The 25,715-nt window shown below is 52.4% G+C and overlaps 1 protein-coding gene and 1 long non-coding RNA gene across 3 annotated transcripts in view; one reads left to right on the top strand and one right to left on the bottom strand.

Moving 5' to 3' along the window:
• Window positions 1–2,224, top strand: part of CLIP2 (CAP-Gly domain containing linker protein 2) — a 70,717-nt gene extending 68,493 nt beyond the window's left edge. The window contains exon 17 of one of the 2 annotated variants that reach the window (XM_079787413.1): window positions 329–2,224. In XM_079787413.1, coding sequence (XP_079643539.1) covers window positions 329–340 — 12 coding nt within the window. In that variant the 3' untranslated portion in view covers window positions 341–2,224. The remainder of the gene's footprint in view (window positions 1–328) is intronic. The other variant, XM_079787410.1, reaches the window with a different exon arrangement.
• A 224-nt stretch (window positions 2,225–2,448) lies between these two features.
• LOC307108989 lies at window positions 2,449–20,352 on the bottom strand. The gene is made up of 3 exons (XR_013814366.1): window positions 20,067–20,352; window positions 9,872–10,082; window positions 2,449–2,574 (listed from the first exon to the last, which is right to left on the bottom strand). It is a non-coding gene; the product is annotated as an uncharacterized lncRNA (long non-coding RNA).
• Window positions 20,353–25,715: the final 5,363 nt, after the last annotated feature.

Raw genomic sequence — 25,715 nt, 5'->3', positions numbered from 1 at the left:
AGGGGTCATCCCAGTTTGCAGACATGAAAACCAGGGCTTGGAGTCTCGCCACCAATTTTTATTTTCTTGGATCCAGCCTCCACACAGGAACTCAGGGCTCTGCAAACCCACCTGCTCTTGCCTCTTCTCCTCAACTTCCCCTAAGCAGCTCCCACCCTACCTCTTATCTCACCATTCTGCAACACACAGCAAAGAGACTTTTTTCTACCCCAGGGCCTTTGCCCATGCTGTTCCCTCTACCTGGCACTGGTGGGTTCTCCTCCCCCAGCCCCTCCTTTTTTACCTCCTCCCCTCTGCCACTTGCTGATCAAGCCCTTGCTCTCTCCAGGACAAGCACTGACCCTGAGGGCCATCATGGAGCAGCCCCGTCCACACCAGAGCCACTCTTTTCTGCCCCAGTGGCGCCCCCTCCAGGCAGCGGCCAGGACTGTTACTTTGGAGACAAGAACAGTATTTGTAACAATAATGTACCTACCGTCTGGACAATCCCCACCCCCAACCCCCTGCCGGACCAGGAGGCTTCCTCAAGCACGAACTTCCACAGAGAGCGGTACCGCCCTGACCTGGCCCGGAACCTGCAGCCCCGACGCCAGGACACCCAGCAGTTTCTGGAATTCGTGTGGGGAGGCTGAGGCTGTCCGACCAGCCCGCTCCCCAGAACGAGCTGCTGGGGACCATCTTGGCACCCTGAGCACGTCCCTCCCCTCCCTTTCTTCCCTTCCTTCTCCAGGGTCCCCCTCGGATCCCGGAGAGCCATTGTCCCAGGAAAGGGTCAGAGGAGGCCCAGCGTCTCCTTGCAGGCACCAAGGAGCGACGCCCGGGCCTCAGGAGCCACTGAGGACCCCCTTTTCTGCAGCCACTTCCTGGCAAGGCAGTGCCCAGGGCTGCTCGTCCCCACATCGTGAGCCTCCTTCACGCACTGGTACAAGCTCCCCTAGCCTGTCTGCCCAGCGAGTCCCAGGTTCAAGGTGTTGGGGTGCAAGGTCCTTTCCCCCCAACACCAACATACACAACTCCAAGCTGCTGGCCAGACGGTGGCCGCCAAGGCCAGGAGCACAGTATTAGGAAAGTGGGAGCCCCTGTCCTCACCCCCACATCGACCTGGCTTGGAGCTGGGGCAGGGTGGCTGCAGGGGCGTTCAGACCAGTGGTCCAGGCATCTTTTAACTGGTCGGTAATTCGGTGTCCCCTGGGCTGACCAGCCGTCCCAAAACTGGGCCTCCCACCTGCAGGTGCACTTGTGCGCACCCTGACGGACACACCCACTGACCCTTGACTCACGCACACTCACAGGGGTCACACACGGCCATGCAGGTGGGGTGTTTGCATCAGCCATGCTCAGGCCACACAGGCGCACACACTTGGGTTCCAGGACTGAGCCCCAGGCCAGGCAAGGTAGTGGCCGCACACACCACAGACATTCCTGCAACCTGGCAGTGCACACACACACCCAGGCACGCAGTGAGCGTTCATGGATGTGTGTGTGTCAGGCACAGGCATCAGAATGCACAGGCACCAACAGCCCCTTTCAATCTTACCAGGCACCGGCCCGGAGCCTTTTAAGCCTCGTCTCCAGAAAGGGAACCCAAGGCATATAGTTGGCAAGACAAAGCTCAGCACCTGGAGCCCTGCTGAGTCTCTCCAGGCCTGTGTGTGGCAGGAGAAGCCAGCTGTGGTCCAGCAGTGCCCGCCTCTAGAGCTGGAGGGCCCGCAGGCCATGGCCTTGTGCCGCAGCACCACTGCTGGGGGGTACAGGCGGAGCCTAGCGCCCCTTCATGGCGTTCCCAAGGTGCACCAGGACGGGTGTGCAGTCTGCCCAGGGAGCCTGCAAGTGCTCCCAGGTGCAGGTGGGTGGTGCTCACGACCTTGCCATCAACCTTGCCATTGTGGGGGCGGGCAGCCAGTTTGTCCCATCAGCCCCCTCCCCTCCCCGTTGGCTTTTGGTAGCTCTCGCATGCTGTTTTATTAACAACAGTAGGAGCGATGCTTTAGTGGCCTAACCCAGAGTTAATACTACTCTTTCCAGCAAATTCAGGCAGCGGCCTCCCCAAGGAGGCGCTGATTAGTCTACTAACAGCCAAAGGCCCACACCGGAGGGCTGAGCCCCGGATGGGTTTGCAGGGGGCAGGTTATCAAAGAAGTTTCCAGTGAGCATGTCCGCCTGACCCGTGTGGACTCAGCCATTCCCTGCCAAGTCCCCCCCACGCCCTCCCCTCCCCAAAGTGGAATTGTTGAAGTGTGGCAAGTCCGTGCTCGAGACAATAAAGCTTGTGACTGAGGTCCAGGACCTGTGCCGTTGTCTGCTTCTCTGTGGGTGCCCTGGGCTCCCAGCCTCTCCCAGCTGGTGGGCACGCTGGTGCCAGGAGTTGGTCTCGGTCCTGCTTCTGGTGGGCTGCCTGCCGATTGGACTCGGGTGTGGATGGCTGGTGAGGACCTCAGAGGGCCTGGTGTTGAAGACATCCGGGGCTGAGCTGCCTTGTTTGGGTTTGAATCTGGGCCTTGAAAGGATCTTGTTTGCAGCAGTTCTTTGAGAGGCGGAGGTTTGAACTTGAATCTGTTAGAGGTATGAGTGGGCCTGCAAGAAAAGAAAAATCTCCCAATGTGCGAAATAGTGATGGGTCAGCCAACACCAGCTTGCTGAGTCAGGTGAGGACACTTTCCAGTTCGGAGCTCGTTCTGTCCTACAGCAAGCTGTCTGTAGATCACAGGAGCAGTCAGCGTCTGCAGCCTGTGGTCCACTTACAGGCTTTGCCCTTGGGGTGGCCTCCCCGGGAGACGGAGCAGGCCCTCGAGGCTCCCAGCTGAGGGTCCAGGAGCACCGGGCCATTTCTCAGGGCACCGTCCCGGCACGAGCAGTGGGACCTCAGGGGGGGACAGGACCTGAAGGGAAGGGCCGTGTGTGCAGGTGTGGACAGGACTAAGGAAACCCACAAAGGACTCTGGGGAGCCATTCCTACCCAAAGGGCAAAGCAGAGGGGCTGTGACTGGAATGGGGCCAACGTTGCAGCTGTGGGGGGACTCCAGCAGTGGGGTGGCCCAAGGAGCTGGAAGAGGAAACACCCTGGCCTCCTCCTGCCCTCCTGATGCCTCTCCTGTTAGTTAAACCCGAAGCCAAGGCCAGGGGTCCGGGCGGGGTGGGGGGTGGGGGATGGGGGGGTGGGGAGGTGGGCAGGCGGGCAGGCGGGCGGGCAGGCGAGAGGCCAGCCCTGGGCACAGCCAGGAGGGAGGGAGTGCAGAGCGGGTAGGAATGGAGTGCGATCAACACAGCATCCATCACAAGATGGATTTAAACAGTGCCCCATTCTCTGGGCTTCTGCTGCCTTGAATATAAATGGTCTCTGTCCTTCCAGAACTTTCTTACCAGCACAGCATTTGCAATTCAAAGAGCTGCTGCGAACAAGGTTCTCTCCTCTTCAGACCAAACACCATGGTGGCCTGTGGTTTCTTTCACCCGAGGCACTGAGTCCAGTCACTTGAGGTGATGACACCAAATATGCCCCCGCACCCCCCCCCCCCCCCCCCAGGGACTGCTTGATGCAGGAGAGAGAATTAGCTCGAGTTCGTGGGAACTCCGGGCCAGGGGCTGCGGTCAGAGAAGAGCCAGGCCCCTGCCCACGTGTGGCTCCCAGGCCAGCGGTCTGACTCCGCGTCAGCTTCTGTGAAAAGGGTGCTGGGTGGGGGAGGACTCTGTGAAAAGGGTGCTGGGTGGGGGAGGACTCTGTGAAAAGGGTGCTGGGTGGGGGAGGACTCTGTGAAAAGGGTGCTGGGTGGGGGAGGACTCTGTGAAAAGGGTGCTGGGTGGGGGAGGACTCTGTGAAAAGGGTGCTGGGTGGGGGAGGGCTCTGTGAAAAGGGTGCTGGGTGGGGGAGGACTCTGTGAAAAGGGTGCTGGGTGGGGGAGGACGGAGCAGGGGAGTAGGCAGGACTGCCGTAGGGGGAGGGGGCTGCCTCTCAGGTGGGCAGGGCCTCCCTGCTGTCACCAAGGCTGAGGGCCAGAAACTGGAGGCCAGGTGGCCACGGGCTTGGATCCCACGGAAGGAGCTTCCTGAGCCGTCTGCCCAGGGAGCGCATCCAGGAGGCACAGGGTGAAGGGAAGCACCAGGAAGGAGGGGAGGCCTCCGAGGGGGGGAGGGGCGCGAGGTGGCCATGACAGTCCACCACCCAGAGCACCTTCCACGGCTCCGGCCGCCAGGCGGAAGCCCCAGGCCTGTGGTGTGGGCCGCTGCAGGGAGGTGTGGACAAAACCAAAGGCCTGGAGGGCAGCGCCACCCTTCAGAGCGGTCACCCTGGGGGAGGCGTCTCTGCCAGGATCCCCCTGGTAAGAGCTGGCACTGGACACCGGGTCCAGCCAGCCTGCCACGCTCTGGCCGTGCAGGCCAGGCCCACTGCTCCGCTTGCTTGTGGAATGGAAAACACAAAACCCATCTCAGGCAGGTGGGGTCCGAAGGATGGGCGAGATGGACTGGCCGCCACGTGGGTCGGGGTCCCAGAGAAGCCCTTGGACCAACGGCTCAGCCCAGCGTGGTGGGCCCCTCGACAGTCCGTCGGGCGTCGGCAGATTGCTCACACAACGTGGAAGGAGCCCGGGAGCTGGGCGCAGCCCCTCGCCCCTGCCCAGGCACCCCGGCACTGACAGCTCAGGAGCCGCCCGCAGGTCAGGGCTTGCCTTACGCTGGGATGGGGCTCGGAGCCGGCCACTCGGACAGGTGTCCCCACACCAGCCCTGCGTTGACTCTTCTAATTTTTAAATTTTCGGATAACTTCCGACTTAAAAGAATTGCAAAAATAGTGTAATTCCTGTGTACCCTTCACCACCTTCCCCTCACGTTCCTCTCTGGCACCACCACAGCTGAGTGACCCGAACTAGAAAACGGACATGGATAGGGTACACCTGGCGAAAGCACACGCTTTGGGTTCCATTAGTGTTTCCTCCGACGTCCCTCTGCTGTCCCGGGATCCCATCGAGGATCCCACACGGCACGCATGCATCCCTCTCCTCCACCTCCAATCTGGAGCAGCTTCTCGGGCCTTCCTGGTCTCTCACAGCCGGACGCATCTGAAGGGCACCCAGCAGCGATGTTGTTGCACGTCCCTCAGTTCGGTTTGTCTGGTGTTTTCTCATGAGTAGACTGGGGTGACGTGCAGGGGTGACGTGCCCTCCAGCGCACCGTGCCAGGGGAGCCTGCTCCTGGGTCATTCATCACCAGCGATGACCACTACGCCGATGAGCGTAGGGTTCTCCAGTGTCCACACAAAGACGTGTGCACAGCTGCTCACAGCAGCCGCAGTCACAATAGCCAGGAAGTGCGAACGGCACGGATGTCCCTCGGCGGAGGAAGGGATACGTGTAAATCGTTCACACAATTAACGTCATTTGGCCATAGAAAGGAATGAAGTACTGATCCGCCTACCATGTGGATAAACCTCCAACACATTATGCTAAGTGCAAGAAGCCAGACACGAGAGGCCGCGTCCCATATGATTCCATTTATAGGAAATGTCCAGAACAGATACAGCACAGACAGGAAGCAGGTTGCTGGTTGCCGGGGCTGAAGGAAGGGGAAATGGAGAGAAACTGCCCACTGATGCTTTGGAGCTAGACAGAGGCGGTGGTTGCACAACGTGAGGAATGTGCTGAATGCCACTGGGTGCCTCCTTTAAATGACTGATTTTATGTTACGTAATTTTCACCTCTGTAAGTTGTTTTTTTTAAAAGAAAAGAAAGTGTACATGATGATAATTGCCATGTATCCACGTGTGTGCCAGTAAGATTGTGGAAAGAGTGAGATTTGTTAATATTAACACCAAACTGTTTTAGAATCTTTGCTAATAATGATATGTGCATATTTTCATTTATTCAGATAACCTCTTAGGGGGGGGGGGAATCAATTGATGCAATTTATCATGTTAACAGAAAAAAAAAGGGGGTGGGTACCAGGAACCATTTCAGTAACTGAGGCGGGCTGGGCAGGGGGTGAATGAATATTTTATTTTTTCATTTTTAATTGTAAATATCACACAACATAGATTTAATGCCTTAGCCATTTTAATCCTCACCTGAGGGTGTTTTTTTCCAATGCTTTTTCAGAGAGAGTGGAAGGGAGGAAGAGAGGGGGAGAGAGAGACAGAGAGGGGGGAGCGGGGAGAGAGAAACATCAATGTGAGAGAAAAACATCAGCTAGTTGCCTCCTGCATGCACCCCCACCGGGGGTGGGGAGCAAACCCACAACCCAGGTACATGCCCTTGGCCAGGAATCAAACCCGGGACCTTATGGTGCTTGGGCCAATGCTCTAACCACTGTGCAACACATCTTAACCTCTTTTTTTCTTAAAAAAAAAAAATTTAAAGAAGGAGAGAGAGAGAAATATCAATAAGAATCACTGATTGGTTGCCTCCTGCATGTCCCCTACTGAGGATTCAGCACACAACCCAGGCATCTGTCCTGATTGGGAATCAAACCATGACCTCCTGATTCATAGGTCAACGCTCAACCACTGAGCCACACCGGCTGGGCTGTGTCTTAACAATTTAAAAGTGTACAGTTCACTAGTGTTAACTATGCTCACACGGTTTTGTAACCGATCTCTAGAATGTCTTCATCTTGCAGCACTGAAACTCTGTACCTATTAAACAACAGCTCTCTACTCCCCACCTCACCCCTGTTAACCACCATTCTACTTTCTGTGTCTATAAGTTTGAATACTGTATATTTTCACATAAGTGGAATCACAGTCTATTTGTCCTTTTGTTACTGGCTTCGTTCACTTAGTATAATGTCCTCAAGGTCCATCCATGTTGTCACAAATGGCAGGATTTCCTTTTAAGGCTGAATAATATTCCATTATATGTATATATACCATTTTTAATTTTTAAAAAATATTTTTATTGATTTCAGAGAGGAAGGGAGAAGAAGAGAGAGATAGAAACATCAATGATGAGAGAGAATCATTGATCGGCAGCCTCATGAATGGTCCCCACTGGGGATTGAGCCCACAACTGGGGTATGTGCCCTTGACCTGAATTGAACTCGGGACTCTTCAGTCCAAAGGCTGATGCTCTATCCACTGAGCCAAACTGGCTAGGGCCATTTTTCTTTTTTTATTTGCCACTACCTATCATTTGCTTTTTTCCCAGCTTCATTGAGGTATAATTTACAAATAAAAAATTATATATGTTTAATTCAATATTTTAATATCTATACTAATAAAAGCCTAGGTGGTCCTCGTGCCCTCGTGTGATGCCCTCACATCATCACAAGATGGTCACCACAAGATGGCCATCACAAGATGGCCTGCAGGGGAGGCTAACAGGCCAGCAGGGGAGGGCAGTTGTGGGTGATCAGGCCGGCAGGGGAGGGCAGTTGGGGGCAAGGTCAGGCCAGCAAGGGAGGGCAGTTGGGGGCAACCAGGCCTGCAGGGGAGGGCAGTTGGGGGCGATCAGGCCGGTAGGGGAGCAGTTAGGTGTCAATCAGGCTAGCAGGGGAGTGGTTAGGGGGCGATCAGGCTGGCAGGCAGAAGCAGTTAGGGGCAATCAGGCAGGCAGGCAGGCGAGCGGTTAGGAGCCAGCAGTCCCGGATTGTGAGAAGGGTCCCAGATTGGAGAGGGTCCAGGCCGGGCTGAGGGACACCCTCCTCCCAAGCACAAATTTCATGCACTGGGCCTCTAGTCCTATATAATAAAGAGCTAATATGCAAATGGTTGTCACGCCCTCACACGGTCACGCCTTAACGGCTCAGACACTCAACACTGGGGAGAGAGGAATGGGGACCAGCCAGGCACAAATGAGCTCACGAGAGAGGAATGGGGACCAGCCAGGCTGCGGCCCAGGATAGGGACAAGCCGCATGCCCCACGGTCCCAGGTGCCAGTGCTGGGGCTGAGACCCGGGAGAGGGACAAGCCACCCACCCTGCGGTCCTGAGTGCCAGCGCCTACGGCTGCAGCCCGGGCAAAGCCGCCTGCCCACAGTCCCCTGCGGCTGTGGCCAGCCCAGGCGAAGCCAGCCAGGGTCCTGGGTGCCTGTGGCCAGCCAGAAGGAGGGAAGCCTGGGGTTCTGGGTGCCTGCGACTGGCCAGAGGAGGGAATCCTGGGTCCCGGGTGCGGGGCGAGGAAGAGGCAGTTAGGGGCAATCAGGCCAGCAGGCAGAGGTGGTTAGGGGCAATCAGGCAGGCAAGCAGAGGGGTTAGGGGCAATCAGGCAGGCAGGCAGGTGAGCAGTTAGGAGCCAGCAGTCCCGAATTGTGAGAGGCAGTCGGACATCCCCCAAGGGGTCCCAGATTGGAGAGGGTGCAGACTGGGCCTCTAGTATGTATATATTGTGAAATAATTACCACAATCGAGCTAATTAAACACATCATAGTTACTATTTTTTGGTGTGGTGAGAATACTTGAGATCTACTCTCTTCGCAAATTTCAGGCATACAATACAATACTATTAACTATAGTCCTCATGTTGTACATTAGGTCTCCCAAGTGAATCTTTTTGATATCACTTGATTTAAAAGCTACAGGGATGATGCCCAGCCAGTGTGGCTCAGTGGTTGAGCATTGACCCATGCACCAAGAGGTCACCAGTTCGATTCCTGGTCAGGGCACATGCCCAGGTTTCAGGCTCAATCCCCAGTTGGGGGGAGGGATGTGCAGGAGGCAGCCCATTGATGTTTATATCTCATTGATGTTTCTATCTCTCTCTCCCTCTCCCTTCTTCTCTCTCTAAAAAAAAAAAAATCAATAAAAAACAAATTTTAAAAAAAGTTATAGGGATGGTAATCATTTCACAACATATACATATATCAAATCATCATATTGTACACCTTAAACTTATACGGTATTATGTGTCAATTATATCTCAGTGAAGCTGAGGAGGAAATTAAGACACAATGCTCCTTTTGGAAAATAATTTTTAATAAAAAGTAATTTAAAAAAAATTATGAGGGAGTCAAATGCAGCAAGGGCTGGTGTTCAGTGGACTTGGCCTGGCTCTGAGCCCGTGGCCGCGGTCCCGCCGTGGTGTCCAGGCCATCCACGGGCAGCAGTGAGGGCCACCATGCCACATTCCGGCGGGGAGCAGCGCCGTGAGCTGGAGGCTCTGGGGTTTGCTCGCCTTGCCTCCCTCCAGCTCCAGGCCTGCTCTAGTTCTCTGGGATGCTGTAAGGATGTGAGGGGGTGAGCGAAGAGGGTTTTGACAGTGTCCTTATCTGGAATTACCAAGAAATCCCCCAGCTTCACCATTCCTCTGACATCTAATGACAAAGCTGTCCAGATCACACTCAAGTTGACATGCAGTGAAAAATACCCCGCTGCATTCCCCTTTTACACAATATTCTCTAGAATGGAATCCAGAAGACAAGACGTCTCAGACATTTTTAAATGAGCCCTATGGGCAGCAGAAACCCTCGCAGGGTGATGATCTTTACTTCAATGCCGGCTGTGCAAGAAAATTCAATGCAATAGTAGATTAAATAGAAACCAGAAGAAAAAAGGCAGCTACAGAATGGAAAGGAAGCAGGAACCGAAATGCAATTATTTCAGGCCGCCCCATTACGATTGACGATTTCTAAAGCTGGAAGGCCAGGTTTGATGCAGGACTCTTGGAAATTAAAAAAGAAGTGAGTGGAAGAAGAACAAGAAGGAAAAAAGTAATTAGGTGGGAAACAGCGATTCAAAACAGATCATGACCGCCTGGCCAGCGTGGCTCAGCGGTTGAGCATCGACTCATGAACCCAGAGGTTGCAGGCTTGAATCCAGTGCAGGAGGCAGCCAGTTGATGATTCTCTCTCATCATTGATGTTTCTCTCTCTCACTTCCCTTCCTTTCTGAAATCAATAAAAATATATTATAAATAAATAAATAAAACAGATCATGAGTTTCACCCACCTGATACCCAGTTTTAGGAGGTGCTGCAGACAGTGGAGGACGATGCGGCTTTGTGCCAGGAAACGGGTGACTTGGAGCGAGAGGGCGAGGAGGATGGTCCAGGCTACAATCCTGCTGATCAGAGTAAACAATGGCCCGTCCCCATCGGCAGGTCGATGGCACGGCTTCTGAGGCTATGTTGAGAGGGTCTTTATTTTCTGTTCTTTTTTTCCTGAGAAAAAAATAATTTTAGGAGAATATTCTTCTCATAACATTCATCATCAAACTTCATAAACTGACCATAAAATCTACACTAATAAAAGAGAAACATGACCGTACCTTCGTGACACCCACCAGCCAATCAGGAGTGAGAATACAAATTAACCCAACAAAGTTGGCGGGTTAATTTGCATATGCAGGCACTGAGCGGCCGGGGGTGGGGTGGGACGAAGGTGTTCCACACCACCCCCAGCCACTTGGGGCCTCTGGGCAGCATGGAAAGGCGGAAGGCAGCTCCGGCCAGAGTGAAGGCGGTGCTAGCAGCCAGGGGAAGGAAGGCCCATTCTTACACAAATCTTCATGCATCGGGCCTCTAGTTTCAAATAAAAGAAACAATGACTCCCAGGTTAGTGGAGAACCCACCACGCAGCGTCTGCTGACTTTCCAAAGTAATAAACACAAAGATGGATGGAGCGGGAGAGAGCCAGCAACACCTAGGACTTCAGGGGGTGTCCCCGCACTGAGGTCGTTATTTTTAAATGTTTTGTACAGGAATGATCCTTCATAATTTGGGGGGTGTTAGGAATATTTTATAATACTTTTTAAATTTTTTTCTTATTGAGGATTAATTTCCATAAACTAAGTGCAAAAACTTTGTGCCCAGATTGATGAATCTGAGTGTGAACCAGTGGAATCACCGCTAAGATGGAAAAAAAAGAACATTTCCAACTCCAAGCAGGTTCCTTTATGCCCCGCCCAGCCCATACTCACCCCTTCTCCCCAAGAAATAAGCAGGAGCCGAAACGCAATTATTTCAGGCCGCCCCATTACGATTGACGATTATTTCTGCCTCTGTCCTCATAGGCGAGTGCTGCTTGTGTGCTGTTTGGGGTCACATTGCACGTCTGAGATCCACCTCTTTCTTGTGTGTAGTAATAATCCGTTCTCTTCTCACTGCTGTGTGGTATTCCATTGGATAGTATACCACAGCTTAGTCACCTATTCTCCACCCTTTGGCATTGTTTGTCATTTTTTAAGTTGCGGTATGATTAACACGGAACATTATGTTAGTTTTAAGTGTACAGCATAATGATTGCCCATTTGTATATATTGTGAAATGATCACCACGGTAAGTCTCGTTTACATCCATTACCTCATCTAGTCACAGTTGTGTGTGTTTTCTTGTAATGGGAACTCCAAGGTCCATTCTCTTAGCAACTTTCAAATGTACAATATGGCGTTATTAACTGTAGTCACCATGCTGTACATTAGATCCCATGACATTTATTTTGTAACTAGAAGTTTGTACTCTCTGATCCCCTTCACCCATTCCGCTCACCCTCCACCCCACACATCTGGCAACCGCCAATCTCTTCTCTGTGTCTGTGGTTTGGTTGTTTTGGGGTTGTTTTAAGATTCCGAATATAAGTGAGAGCATACCGTATTTGTCTTTATCTGTTCTTCTCTTGATACACAGCTGGGTTAGAAATATTGTGCACTCTATCCATGGAGACATAGGAAACGATGAAGGTTCCCAATAACACTGTACAGTAAGATGGACAGACAGCCTGACGCTAGGACCTGGGAGGTCTGGCGACATTAATCAAGCCTCTGGGTCCCCTGATCCAGACCTCGGGAACTAACTCCACGTGTGCTGGGGCGGGAGGCCAGCACCATGGCAGCCCCACAGGAGGTGCCAGGCCGGGAGGCCAGGCGAAGGCACACCCTGAAGTCTGCCACGCAGGCTCCCCCTGGGAACCAAAGGCTGGACAGAGGGCTGGGCAAACAGAGCCCTCACTCTGTCTGTCTGCACGGACCGAGCTGCTCCCAGAGAGTCAGGAGAGAGCGGGACAAACCTCAGCAGTGTGGACCTGGAAAGACACCACAGAACAAAGGAGGGGAAGGCATTTGGGAGACTCGGAGCAAAGACGGAACTTCCGAAAACAGTCGACCACAGAATCCAGAATCACACACGTGTGCCTGAAGGCGTGGTGAGGTTTCTGTGTCGGGCAATGTAGCAGGCTAAACTTCATTTTTAAAAACACCTCGATATAACTTCTCCTGATACAATGTGCCAGATGAAATATACCACACATGCTGTTAAGCACATGCTGAGCCTGCAGGCAAGCACAGGAAATCCCCAAGGGCTGAAAACCAAGGCTGGAAGCCGGAGTGGTAAGCTGATTCGTGAGCGGTGGCTGCCCAGGCTGTTGCCCACATCGGAAACCCCAAGGCTGGGGATTTTGCAGCCACAAGGGGCTCCGACGACTGGGCTTTGGAAAACTGGAACCAAGACTCCTGCGAAAGTCAAAAACGACAGAGCTACAACCTCCTTACAAGTATGGACTAGAAAAGCTTTGCCCTGGCCAAGGCAGGTGACAAGGAAACTTGAGTGTCTTGGCCTAATCTCTGGGTGCGGGGGGGGGGGGGGGGGGGGCGGGGGGCGGTTCACAGACTTTCTAACAAGCCAAGCCCCGTAAGAGATTGGAGTCTGACTATGCCCTTGGGGTGATTCAGGAAACAATAAGCAGGCAAATGACTTTCAAGTGGTCCCGGTACAGAGCACCTGGCAGAAGCCAGTGCAACCCCCTCTGAAGGAATGTGCCCTCATCCCTGGCCTCCAGCACTCCCACCGAACATAAGCTCACAATCCAAAACTCCATACACAAAGCAAAAGCCAGGAGAAACAGTGTTTCAGATACGGGGATTATTTAATACAAAATACAAAATGCTTATCTTTGAGGTTTAAGGAAATAAGATTGAATTAAAGACAGGGGCAAGGAAACATGATACTATTAAGAAAAGAAAGAAGACCAGACTGGCTTGAAAATATCTAATTAGAAATTCTAAAATGGAAAATCTCATTACTGAAATTAAAATTCAATAGATATTTAAAGCAAAAGATTAAACAAAGCTGTTGGGAAATTGGAAAACTAGAGCTAGATCGGAAAAGATTACCTAGAGGTAAAAGATGGAAAAGACTGGTTAAGATCCACAAGGAACCCCTGGCCGAGTAGCTCAGTTGGTTAGACCATCGTCCCCATGTGCCAAGGTTGTGGGTTCAAGGCACATACAAGAATCAACCAATGAATACATAAATAAGTGGAACAACAAATCAATATTTCTCTTTCTCTCTCTTCCTCTCTCTCTCTCTCTCAATCCAATTTTTAAAAAAGGAAAGATCCACAAGAGTGCTTGGCATAGTGCTCAATAAATATTCGCTGAATAAATAGGAGACAAAGAGAATAAAAGAAAGGCTTATATGTGTCTAATTGGATTCCAAAAGAAAATAGAATTGAACAGAAGAATTGTTTAAAGAGGAAACACCTGAGAAATTACCAGAATTGACAAAAGGTGTAAACGTGAAATACAAAGAATCACGAGCATTATAAATAAAAAGAAATCCATGCTTAGGCACGTTTCCTTAACATTTGCAGAACGTGAAAGCTAAAGATCCAAGCAGAACTCACAGGATAGAATCATAACACAACTTTATTTCTGTCTCCAATTTGTCACGAAACCTGTTCAAGTGGGGGTGCTCCTGCCCCAGAGCCTGGGCAGACCCCTCCACCTCAGCAGGCACTCAAAGGTCAGAGTACCAAGGTCACTTTGATTGCAAGCATAGTCTCAATTCACGACCTAAAATATTGGACACCTGTCCACTGTGTCCCCCAACTTCGAGGAAAGCATAATGAGCTCTCCAAGGGGGTCTTCTTAAAGCCCCACCTACACGGCTTTAGTCGGGAGGTGGCAACCTCACGCCCCGGGTGGGACACAGCTCTCTCCAAGCCGGGGGATCTAAACCCAACCTGCCTTTCCCCTGGGGACATTGGCAATGTCTCCAGACACCTTGGGTGCTCACGACTGGGGGATGCTACTGGCACCTAGTGGGTAGAGACCAGGATGCTCCTTCGTGGCCTGCAATCCACAGGACAGATCCCCCCAGAACAATGAATCATCCAGCTCAGAAGGTCAGCCGGGCCTGGTTGAGAAATGCTGCTCCGAAGCAGCCCTCCTCTGATTCTTCCTCATCAGCACCCCCTTTTATACTCCTGATGGGGTGAGCCGCCTGAGGGGGTGGGGGGCCTTAGCTGGCTGACAGGGCCTTGCCTTCATCCTCAAGGGGCAGTGCTATGCAGCCGCTGCGGCCCAGGTTCCACCCCTGACTCACTAGCCCACCTGTGGCCCTGGGCACGGCCTCCGTTTCCTCATCTGCAACGTGGGGTGCGATCCCCAGGTGAGGGGAGGGTCACAGGGGGAAATGTGGGGCACCGTCACCCCTCCGGGGATGGCTCAGGCAGGTCCCTCCCAGGGAAGACTAAGTAGACCTTGGAGCCGCAGTGTTCAGCTGTGGCACTGAGTCGCTGTGGACTGCAGTGAAGAGTGGGGTGTCCTCAGCACAGCTCTGCCCGATGCTCACTGGCCCTTGGAGGGCGCCCCTTGGGACCCACGGGAAAGGCACCTGATCAGGCTTAAGAATGAGACGATCTTGGTTTGAATGCCAGCTCAGCCACTTTCCTGGTTTATGACGTTCGCCAGACCCTTAAACTTCCCTGAGCCCCTGCTTCCCGCCTCCGGTATGGTCAGGACAGTGAAACGCATTGCATGGGGTCCTGGCCATCAAATGCCTCATTCCCTCCCCACAACGCAGGGTCGATCTCACGGAGGGCCGGCTGTCTCAGACACTGGGACCTCTCTTGTCCATTTCCCTTCTTTGCTCTGCCTGCCCTGGGAGACATCGGTTGGACCATCTAGGTCCATTGAGACGCCCTGGCCTTCTCCTCCTAGGGAACTGGGGGTGAAGCTGGAGGGTGGAACAGGCATCGGGGGCTCCAAGGTGATTCATCAGCCAAGCCTCGCTTGTGATGCTTTCAACTCACCACCAGGTGTCGCCCTCAGCCCTCTCACCGCTGTGTATCAAGCCACCATCCATAGATGCAGAGGGGAGAGAGGCCCACAGCGCAGATGGCGTCTGACTAAGTTCACAGGCCAGAACCAGATGGGGACCCAGGCATCCGAGCTCGTAGCCCTAGAGCTCACTGTCCCTGTGGCCTCCCAGACTTGGTCCCCGCCTGTACATGAGTATGCACTGGGACAGAGGCCAAATAGAGGGTGGGTTTTCATTCCATCACCAGGACCCCATAGACCAGGTTTTGACCCAGTATCCCTCCTCCCAGCATGGTGGCCTCCCCACCCTGCAGGACCTGGGGCAGGGGTCCTCAAACTTTTTAAACAGGGGGCCAGTTCACTGTCCCTCAGACAGTTGGAGGGCCGGACTATAGTTTAAAAAAAAACTATGAACAAATTCCTATGCACACTGCACATATCTTATATTGAAGTAAAAAAACAAAACTGCAGAAACACCTGCATGTGGCCCGCGGGCCGTAGTTTGAGGGCGCCTGACCTGGGGTCTTGGTATGCCCCTCCCGACTCCAGAATCTGCTCCCCTCCCTGGGCTGCCTCCTGGGCGTGGATCTCTGTCATAAACTCTATCTTCATGTCCCCCTGGCCAACCCCAGCTCTGGGCACTCACCCTGGCCCCTCTTCTCCCCAGGAGTGACTGAAAATGTCAAAAGACAGCAGTTTGGGGTCTGGTGTAAAATTCAGAAGGCAAATAACCTCCTGTATGGGGTAAACAACCAAAAGCCTTAATTCAGGCCTGGCTGGGGTGGCTCAGTTGGTTGAGTGTCGTCCTGTGCATCGAAAGGTTTCTGGTTTCATTCCTAGTCAGGGCACATACTTGAGTTGCAGATTCCATCCCCAGTAAAGGCAACTGATGGATGTTTCTCTCACCTCTCTCTTTCTCTCCCCCCCCCCTCCTCTCTCTAATGTCCTTGGGTGAGAATTAAAAAAACAAAAGACTTAGTTCTAGAATCTTCTCTGGAAACTTGGGCAAACTTTCTGCAAAGCTCTCTGCTCTTTCCCTCAAACATACCAAGGAGGAAGGGACCTGCTATCTCACCAGCTGCCCCAACATCCATCTAGACGCCCCTACAGCCTCTTACAGCCTCCCTTCCCCAGCTGCAGGGGCCGCCCTTCCCTCTGACCCACGCAGACAACTTGGGATCTGATTTCCCAGAAGGCTGGAGCCTGAAATTTATCAGGGATGTCTTCATCTCCCCCTCAATAGGTGCACCCCTGGATTGCATTATATCCTTCGCCACCACCCTCCAGCCTGGACCTCCCTGGGGTACCCCAGCCCCCTTCTCTTGGCTCAGCCCTCAGATCCTGGCCCAAACACCATATCCTCAGAGAAGCCTTTCCAGTAACCACAACACACACACACACACACACACACACACAACTTTCTATCTTGTCCTCTTCTTTGCCATCTTCCCTAAGCTCCAAACATTCCTATATTGGCCCACCATTCTAAAATAAATAAATAAACAAATAAATAAATGCCTGGCTGCTGTGGCTCAGTGGTTGAGCGTCGACCTATGAACCGGGAGGTCACGGTTCAATTCCCAGTCAGGGCACATGCCTGGGTTGCAGGCTCAATCCCAGTGTGGAGGCAGCCGATCAATGATCCTCTCTCATCATTGGTGTTTCTATCTCTCTATCCCTCTCCCTTCTTCTCTGAAATCAATTTAAAAAATTTTTTTTTAATTCCTTCTCTGGTAGCCTTTTACTAGTCACATAATTGACCTCGTTTTTTTTTGTAATCTGAGTTTATTTGACCATCTATATCTGTAATCTTCAAGCTTTTTGCTATTGTTTCCTGTAAAATAGGTTTTCTCTTGTCTTTGAAGTTTAATTCTTACTTAGAAGATAAACATAATTGTCTTCATTCTTAATGTCAGTTTTTCATACACAGTCCTGTCCTCTTGAAAATCCCTCTTCATCTCATGGGTGGTCCTCCAAAACTTCTTAAACTCTTACATCTTTAACCTTCCTTTGTTTAGTCTCTAACTCTCAGCCTTTAGGCTTTGATCTTCTAAATTAAATTACATTCATTTTGTCACTTTATTTTATCAATATTTTAAGCCTCTTAACTTTGATCTCTTGTTAAGGGTAATTTGTAAGCCCAACTTTCTGGTTTTTTATTTTCATTTTGTATTGGCTAATTTTAACTTTGCATTACAGATTACTTTTCCTCATCTTTATATTTTAAAGTTGTCATCTCATTGGTCCTAGTCTTTTATTTCTTTCATGTTAACATTTTTTCATTATTTAAAAAGAAAGTTCTGCCCTAACCGGTTTGGCTCAGTGGATAGAGCGTCAACCTGTGGACTGAAGGGTCCCAGGTTCGATTCCGGTCAAGAGCATGTACCTAGGTTTTGGGCACATCCCCAGTAGGGGGTGTGCAGGAGGCAGCTGATCGATGTTTCTTCTCTCTCATCGATGTTTCTAACTCTCTATCCCTCTCCCTTCCTCTCTGTAAAATATCAATAAAATACCTTTTTTTTAAAAAAAGAAAGTTCTTGATTTTAAGTCTTTGCTGGCATTTGATTTTTCTTAGTTTAAAATCCTTATTTTTTCTCAGTCATTACTTCTTCTTAATTGTCTAGACATTCAGTCCTTACACATGTAGCCCATGTTCTATATCATCAACCCTGTTTCACAGATGAGCAAATGAGACCCAAGGAGGGTAAGTGTCTTTGATTTACTGAAGCACGTGGTTGCCTAAAATCTCACGCACCCAGGCTTCCTCCAGACCCTGCATGTTTTAGGATCTGTGGTCTCTGATACCCATCGCCAATGGAGTCAAGGCAGACTATGCCAGGAGGGTACCAGGAGCCTCCAGTACGATATCCTGTCCCAGCACTTTCCTGCCAGGACCAACCCTGGTCACCAAGACCCCCTGGGATGTCCCTCTGTTAAGCTTGTCCAGCTCTTTCCCCCACTTCCACCCCCAGCTATAGACAGTTGAGAGCTGCCAGGATTCACGTGGCTACAGAATATAACAGACAATGGTATCTGTGCCGTTGGAGGTCCAGGTACTTTTCCTCCAAGCCGATGCCCAGCAGAAGGTGTGAGGGGACTTCTGGGGGCCTGGCACTTTCTGTTTCCTGACCTGGGTGCCAGTTACTCGGGACTGTTCAGTTTGTGAAGTCCCCACGGAAGGTTTGTGTATGTTTCTGTATGTAATGCCTCAAAACCAGTTCTTTAACAAACCAAGGAGAGGAGAGGCTCTCCCGAGGCCTGGCCCCGGGCGGGCCTGCCTGCTAGTCACGGCCATCAGAGGGCTCAGACGCACCATCCCAGCTCGGGACCAGGAAATGCTTAGATTTTACAGACTTTTAGGTAATGGCCCACTGCGTTCCCGGGCCTGAGTTAGAGCCAGTTTATCGCGGAGGGCTTGCCAGGAAGTCCCTCGCTCACACCCAGGCCCCGATGACGCCTTCCTGTGTGTTCTTCTTTGTCCCCCTTTTATTTTTTTAACAGCTTTCTTGAGATATGACTCACATGCCATACAATCCAAAGGTTTTTCGTGTCGTCCCAGAGTTGTGCAAACACCACAATCAATTTTAGGATATTTTCATCACCCCAGAAAGAAACCTTGTGCCCCTTAGCCATCACCCCCCAATCCTTCCACCAATCCCAGGAACAGCTCTTTATCTGGTAATGACATGTTTTTATCTTTTAAATAAAAACTCATCACGTTCCCCTCTGTGCATCAGTTGCCAAAAGTTTCAATGGAAAATGTGTGGCTCACCTCTGACAAATATACCGGCCCTCACCTCTGACTTCATCTTATCTTCCTGCCCTTATTCTCCCTCATTTCCTAACTTGTTGTTTTTTGTTTTTGTCTTTTCATATATCATTTGAAAAACCCACAGCAGGATTTGATTGAGGAGGTATTGAATTTATAAATGGATTCAGGGAAGAATTATCTTCCCATCCATGAGCATGGTACGTCTTTCTATTTATCTAAACATTTTAAAAATTTGCATCCCTAAGTTAATTTTACAATGTTATCTATAAAGGTCTTGAACAAATTTTACTAAATTTATTCCAAAATACCTTCTATTTTGTTTTGGACTATTCAATAAATGATGCTAAGACAATTAGCTGTACATATGGGAAAAGAATAAAATTAGATTCCCACCTCCCACATAAGCAAAAATCAACTCCAGAGGAGTTAAAGAGCTATGTGTAAAAAGTAAAATTGTGAAACTTTTTTAAAAATATGTTTTTATTGATTTTTAGAGAGAGAGGAAGGGAGAGAGGAACATCAGCATCTATTGGCTGCCTCCTGCATGCCCTCTGCTGGGGACTAAGCCTGCAAGCCAGGCATGTGCCCTGAGTGGAAATCGAACCAGCGACCTCTGGGTGCATGGGTGAACACTCAATCACTGAGTGGCACCGGCTGGGCAAGGTTGTGACACTTTTAAAGAAAATGTAAAATAGGGAAGTGTATTAGATTGGAAAACGCAAAGCAGTAGTGGCTTAAGTAAGTCCTCTCTTATTTATGATCATTTCTATCTCAGGTGTGATCATTCTAGAGGTAGGCAACAACAACAAAACCAGAAAAACTGTTAGGACTGGTTCACAGTGATATCCAGAAATAGGCTTCTAGCCGAAACCGGTTTGGCTCAGTGGATGGAGCGTCGGCCTGCGGACTGAAAGGTCCCAGGTTCCATTCCAGTCAGGGGCATGTACCTTGGTTGGGGGCACATCCCCGGTAGGAGGTGTGCAGGAGGCAGCTGATTGGTGTTTCCCTTTCTTCGATGTTTCTAACTCTCTATCCCTCTCTCTTCCTCTCTGTAAGAAATCAATAATTTAAAAAAAAAAAAAAAGAAAGAAAGAAAGAATGAAATAGGCTTCTAGCCCGACCAGTGTGGCCCAGTGTTTGAGCATCAACCTATGAACCAGAAGGACACAGTTTGATTCCCTGTCAAGGCCCAGGCCCAGGTTATAGGCTCCATCCCCAGTAGGGCATGAATGAGGCAGCCAATCAATGTCTCTCTCTCTCTCATCAGTATTTCTGTCTCTCTATCCCTCTCCCTTCCTTTCTCTCTAAAATAAAATTAAAAAGAAATAGGCTTCTGACTTTCTGCCCTGCCATTATCAGCATATTGCTTTCATGCAGAAATCACCGCAGAGTACAAGATGCCTGCTGGAGCTCCAACCATCACATTTACCTCCTGGGTGGCAGAATGAGGAAGGCGAGGGAGGGACTGTCCTGGAAGCCTCACAAAACACTTTTATTCACATCCCATTGGTCAGATGTCCGTCCAATGGCACACCCAGCTGGAAAGGAGACTGGGAAATGTAGTCTTACAGCTAAGTGCAATATGTTCAGATAAAACCTGGAATTTTGTCACTAAGGAAGATGAGTAGAATGGATATTGGACACCACCAACAGAATTGGCCATAGAAAGTTTTTCTGAAACAAGATATAAAAAGGCACAAATGTTAAAGGCAACTATTGACAATGTGACTAAATTAAAATCTAAAACTCCTAATAAATAAAATATTTAAATTCTATTAATAAATAAGTAAATATTGAAAACAAAATGAAAAATAAGTCTGAGTTTGGGAAAAGATTTGCAGCACAGACAACTCACAAAGGATTGGGATCTATCATATGTAAAGAACTCTTACAAATCAATAAGAAAATGATAAAAACCCAGTACATGAAACTTCCCCTCATACACCCAACAGAGACCAGAGAGGATGGCTTTGGTCTGGGCAGGGGTGCCAGACAAGCCAGCAACGTTAACACTGAGCCTCTGTGTGCACAACGGGAGGCTGAAGTGGTGGCCTTAAAAACCCTGCATGGGACAGAGTCGCTTTATAATGTGCAGAATGACACTAAGCGACGTGAGTGTTAAATATATGTGGTTAAAAGGGGCTCTAAGTCCTCTCTGAAACGAGGTGCAGTCCAGAGCACTGAATGAGTGAAGGGGTGAAGATGCCACCATTTCCCTCAGACCCTCACGTCTGGGGCATCTCCACCTTACCGCAGCAGACACCAGCCTGCCCCTGGCTCCTGCGGCCCCGCCCCCTTGGGCTGCTTCTCCCACCCTGTCTGCAATGTCTCTTCCCTTCCTGACCCAGTCAATCCCAGGGAAAGAGGGCAGTCTGGCTGTCTTCACTTGGATTCCCCAAAGGTTTGGGTGCAAGTGATTGGGAGGTGACACTAGGGTGCCCGTGAGGGGTGGGACAGGGAGGAAAGTCAGCGAAGAATGCGTTAGCGAGGGGGGGACCTTTGGGGCCCAGTCTTGTTAGGGACCCTCTGGAAGCTGGGACAGCGTGCCTCAGGACTGTCCCCCCGAATGGGGGCAGCTGGGGGTTAGGTCACCAGCTCCCACTCCTTAACGGTTGAGGGTCCCCATGGCATTTAGGCACTCACCTGGGGCCAGACATCGCCCTCGGGCAGAGCCACAGAGTCAGGCGGGTGACTTCAGGTTGGGAACAGCCTCAGCCGCGTGGGTAAAAGCGCCACGAACTATGCCATGTCCCCCCAACATTACAGCTGAGCCCCCCCACTTCAGGGTCCTTCCCACTTCCCCTTCCTGCCGTTTCTCCCGCATTTGGATCAAGCTGGACAAAGTGCTGCTCTGTCTCCTGGGTGGTGCTCAGGCTTTTCCCTCCCCCCATCATTTAGGTCCCGCTCACACACTAGTGTCCCCCCCATCCCCAGGTCCCCACGTCCTGTTACCTGCCCTCCGCAGAGCATCAATCTCATCACCTGCCATTTATTCCTAGATGTGCCCGGCTCCCAACCAAACAGGTGTCAAGAGGACGGGGATGGTCAGCTCGGCTTCCTCTGTGGGTCCCAGGGTCTGTCGCTGTGCCCTGCGCAGAGCAGGCGCTCCCTAAAACGCGTGTGAATTCTCACTTTCCGGTGAGGAGACCTGGACCTGAGGCAAAGTGACCGCAGTCCCCAAATGCCTCCTGAGCACCGGCAATAAACAGCCCTGCGGGGCAGGAATTGTCTGCCAAAAAGAGACGTGAGCCCAACCGAGGAACGGGTGGCGTGTCAGCGCCCACGGACCAGGCGCTCACTCGCGTGGCCAGCGCACGTGGCGTGTCCTGACAGGTGTTGGAAAGGCAGGCGTGCAGGGTCAGCCAGCCCTGTTTGCTGAGCCACACAGGGGACTAGGAGGCAGGAAGGCCCTGAGCAAAGGGATGCCATCCCTGCCCTCAGGGAGGCCTTGGCCCAGGGCGGAGAGCAGAGGATCCTGGGAGAAGAGGGCTGCCTAAGGGGATCAGGTGATGGTGGGCAACATGGACAGCAAGGGACAAAGTAGCTCAAAGAACCGGAAGATCTGGGAAGACTTCTTGGAGGAGGCAAGTCAGGGCTGAGACCTGGGGGACAAAGAGGAAAGGCTTCCTGGCTGCCCCGGCCCTCGGGGACTGTGACCCTGCTTGCCTCACTTTTCCTTTCATCGTTTTCCCATTGGCGGAGGGAGGGAGTGGTGTCTGATCTCCCCAATGACCGGGAGCCTGTGGAGCGCAGGAGCCCCTACTGTGTGAAATGAAAGGACCAGGTCTCGTCCCGCCACCAAAGCCCTGAGTGATACTGAGAAGCCCTCCTTCCTCTGGGTCGCGGTTTTCTCCGCTTTGAGCAGGTCCATCACCCTCCCACGTGTGCGGGGAGGAGAGGGGACCGTGTGTGGCTTCTGTGCCAGGAGTGGGCAGGGGGCACGCTGCCAGCTCCCTCACTTCAAAAAGCGGGAAAGCGAGGCCCGTAGGTGCCAGGGGCCCACCCAAGGGCACTCATCGAAGATGGGGTGTGCTCCTCTCCCTCCAGGGTGAGGGGTCCCCACGTGGGGGCTGTGCTGTCTTCTTTGGCCTCTGGGAAGTGTTAACGGAAGGAAATTATGCAAAGAAGCCAGGCTAGAGATGCTCATTTGAATCTCAGCAAGGTGCTACCTTAAAAACAGCAGGAGGAAGGCGACAAGTTTGGGAGTGGAGGGAGGCTGCCGGCTCTCTGCCCTAAGAAGGTCCAGGTTCCTGGGCCCCCGGTGGGGTGAGCAGGCCTCACAGCCTGATCGTGGACCCCAGCTCTAACAGCCAGGGGTCCTGCTCCCACTAGTCCCCTTCCTACACTGGACCCCTGAGCAGTGATTCTAAAACTCCGATCTGACCACATCGCTCCTCTGTGTGTACCCAGCCCGTGGCCTTCACGATAAAGCCAGGCTCTCAGCCCTGTGCTCAGGCCCCTCCTGCCTGGTCTTCTCATCTCCCACCTGCCCCCAGAGCTCCCCATTGCTCGAGCTGAGGTAACACCCATTCTGATCAGCCCGGCCGCGCCCCGACTCTGGACTCTGAGCCTCTGAGCCTTTGCATAGCCATTCCTGCTACCTGGAACAGCAGTGCCTCCTCTTTTCCACCAGGAAGGCTACGGCCATCTTCCTTTTTTTAAATATATTTTTATTGACTTCAGAGAGGAAGGGAGGAGAGAGAGATAGAAACATCAATGATGAGAGAGAATCATTGATCGGCGGCCTCCTGCACACCCACAGCTGGAGATCGAGCCCACAACCCAGGCATGTGCCCTGACTGGGAATCGAACCGTGACCTCCTGGTGCATAGATCAACGCTCAACCACCGAGCCACGCCGGCCTGGCTACAGCCATCTCTCAGGCATTAGCTCAAAGGCACCTCCCCAGTGCCTCCAGGCCAAGCTGGCTATTTCTGGCTCTGTCCTTCCAGAGACTTCTCCCATAGCACCTGCTCTTGGTATCGATGTGTCTGTGGTCTGGCCACCCTGAGCTACTTGCTCCCTGAGTTCAGGGGCCACATCTGGACACCTCTCCCCCCAACCCCCCCCCCCCCCGCCGCCCCCGTCCTGGCCCCACTCAGAGCTGCCTCTTCCGGTCTGCACAGGGAAGATTTGGGGTATATGTGGGGGAATGACCAAGGCCGCCTTCTTGTGCCTGCCCTGCACCCCTCCCGCCAGAGGTAGTAGAACAGGCCTGGGCAACTCTGGGCCCCACCCCAGCCTGTCCTCAAGGACAACGGGGAGAGGAGAGGCGAGTGGGGCGGAGGCTGGTTATTAATTAAAAAGCAAGTCATGTGCAGGTCCCGCTTCATTCCAATAAAAGCCGTCCAGGGTATTAATTACCAGATCTGGCGATAGACGCAGGGTCGGTTTACTCAGGCTGGGGACAGATCCGGGCGGTCAGAATGTCAATGAGCACCGGCCTCTACGGCTCAGCCTGGGCCGAGGAGGGCTGGCAGGTGAGGGGCACCTTTCGTGGATGACCAGTAACAAATACAACATCATCGGCACGTTACCTCCTGCCGAGAAGTCCCCGGGCCACCGGGCAGGGGCCATGTGACCACCTACACGTGCCTCTGTCTCCTCCCCACAGCCTCTGGAGATTGGTCCTATTTTTATCCCCGCTTGGCAGCTGGGGCCATTTGGACACAGAGAGGTTTTGTAACTTTACCGGGTCACACAGCCAGCAAGTGGCAGTACCACACAGACACAAGGACCTAGACAGGCTGGCTGACGTCATCAAAGCAGTCCTTCATGACACCGGGGAGGAAACTGAGGCAGGGGAGGGTGTCACCTGCCACAGTCACACTGCACCTTGGGGAGCACCAGCTGCATCCCCTCCCCTGCAGCTCGGTGTGTGGGCCAGGGGTCTCCACCAGGGAGGGACAGGGTGAAGGGGACGCAGAGGGGCCAGAGTTTGGGGGCTGAAGCCACCTCTCCCTTCCTGCCTTTTTCCTCCCTCCCTCTACCACCTCCCCAAACTCTCAGCAGCCCAGCTGGGCTGAACCAACCCAGTGCTTCTGTGTCAGCCCCGGAAGGGAAGGCGGTCGCAGCCCGGCACCAGTCCCAGAGGAGTTAAAACAGGCCTGACCTAAATACAAACACAGTGCCAGCGCCGAACATACGGCTGTGCCAGTGAAACTCCAAATGGGAAGGAAACCAATGCGCCGGGGGGGGAGGGGATGAACACCCCACTTGGGAAGGGGGCGAGGCTGCCCCAGGCCCAGGGACAGTGAAATCTGCGTGACCACACACACTGACAGTTCCCCAAAATGTCCCCAAGTATGGCAAAGAGGTGGCTGAGAGAGGACAGCTGCCCCCGCCCGCCCCCCCACCCCCGGCCCCCCACCTGATGGTGAGCTCACGGAGCGAGTCAGGGAGCCCATGGCACCGCCTTTGTCTGAGCCTCAGAGCGGGGAGGTGCCCACCCAAGGTCGCACAGATCATGAGCAGCAGGGGAGGGGAGGCCGGTTTCTGGCTTCCGGGCCGGAGGAGGTTGGGGAGGGGAGGCAGGATAGCAAACGGGCCCTGGAAGCAGAAGCTCGGGCCCCTGAGCCAGGGAGGCCAGGCTCGGGGTAATGACTCTGACCGGCCTCAGGTGGGGGCCCCAGGCAGTCCTGGGCTGGCCCGTAGGGTTCTGGCAGAAAAACGCAGTCCTGGGGCTGGATGTGTAATCGGGCGGATGAGCAAATTTGCTCCCTTTGGCAGGCCTGGCTTCTCGGGCCACACAGGGCCTCGTGCTCCGAAGGGCTCCACGCTTGGTTAAACGCTCTGCTGTTTGGAAAGTCTTAATCATTTCATCTCTGAATGCGTGTTCTGTAAGGGAAGTCCAGAGGACGATGAGCAGGGATGGGAACGGAGGGGAAACTCAGAACACGTGTGTCCCTGTTCCACGCGTCATGTTCGCAGGCAGTGCTGGGGATGCCCAGGGCACGGAATTCCAGCGGACCCCTGACGAGCAGCAGT

This window comes from Cnephaeus nilssonii (genome assembly GCF_951640355.1).
Source record: "Cnephaeus nilssonii genome assembly, chromosome: 2".
Lineage (NCBI taxonomy): Eukaryota > Metazoa > Chordata > Mammalia > Chiroptera > Vespertilionidae > Cnephaeus > Cnephaeus nilssonii.
Note: the sequence above shows the minus strand (reverse complement) of the source record. Positions and strands in the feature narration are given on the sequence as shown.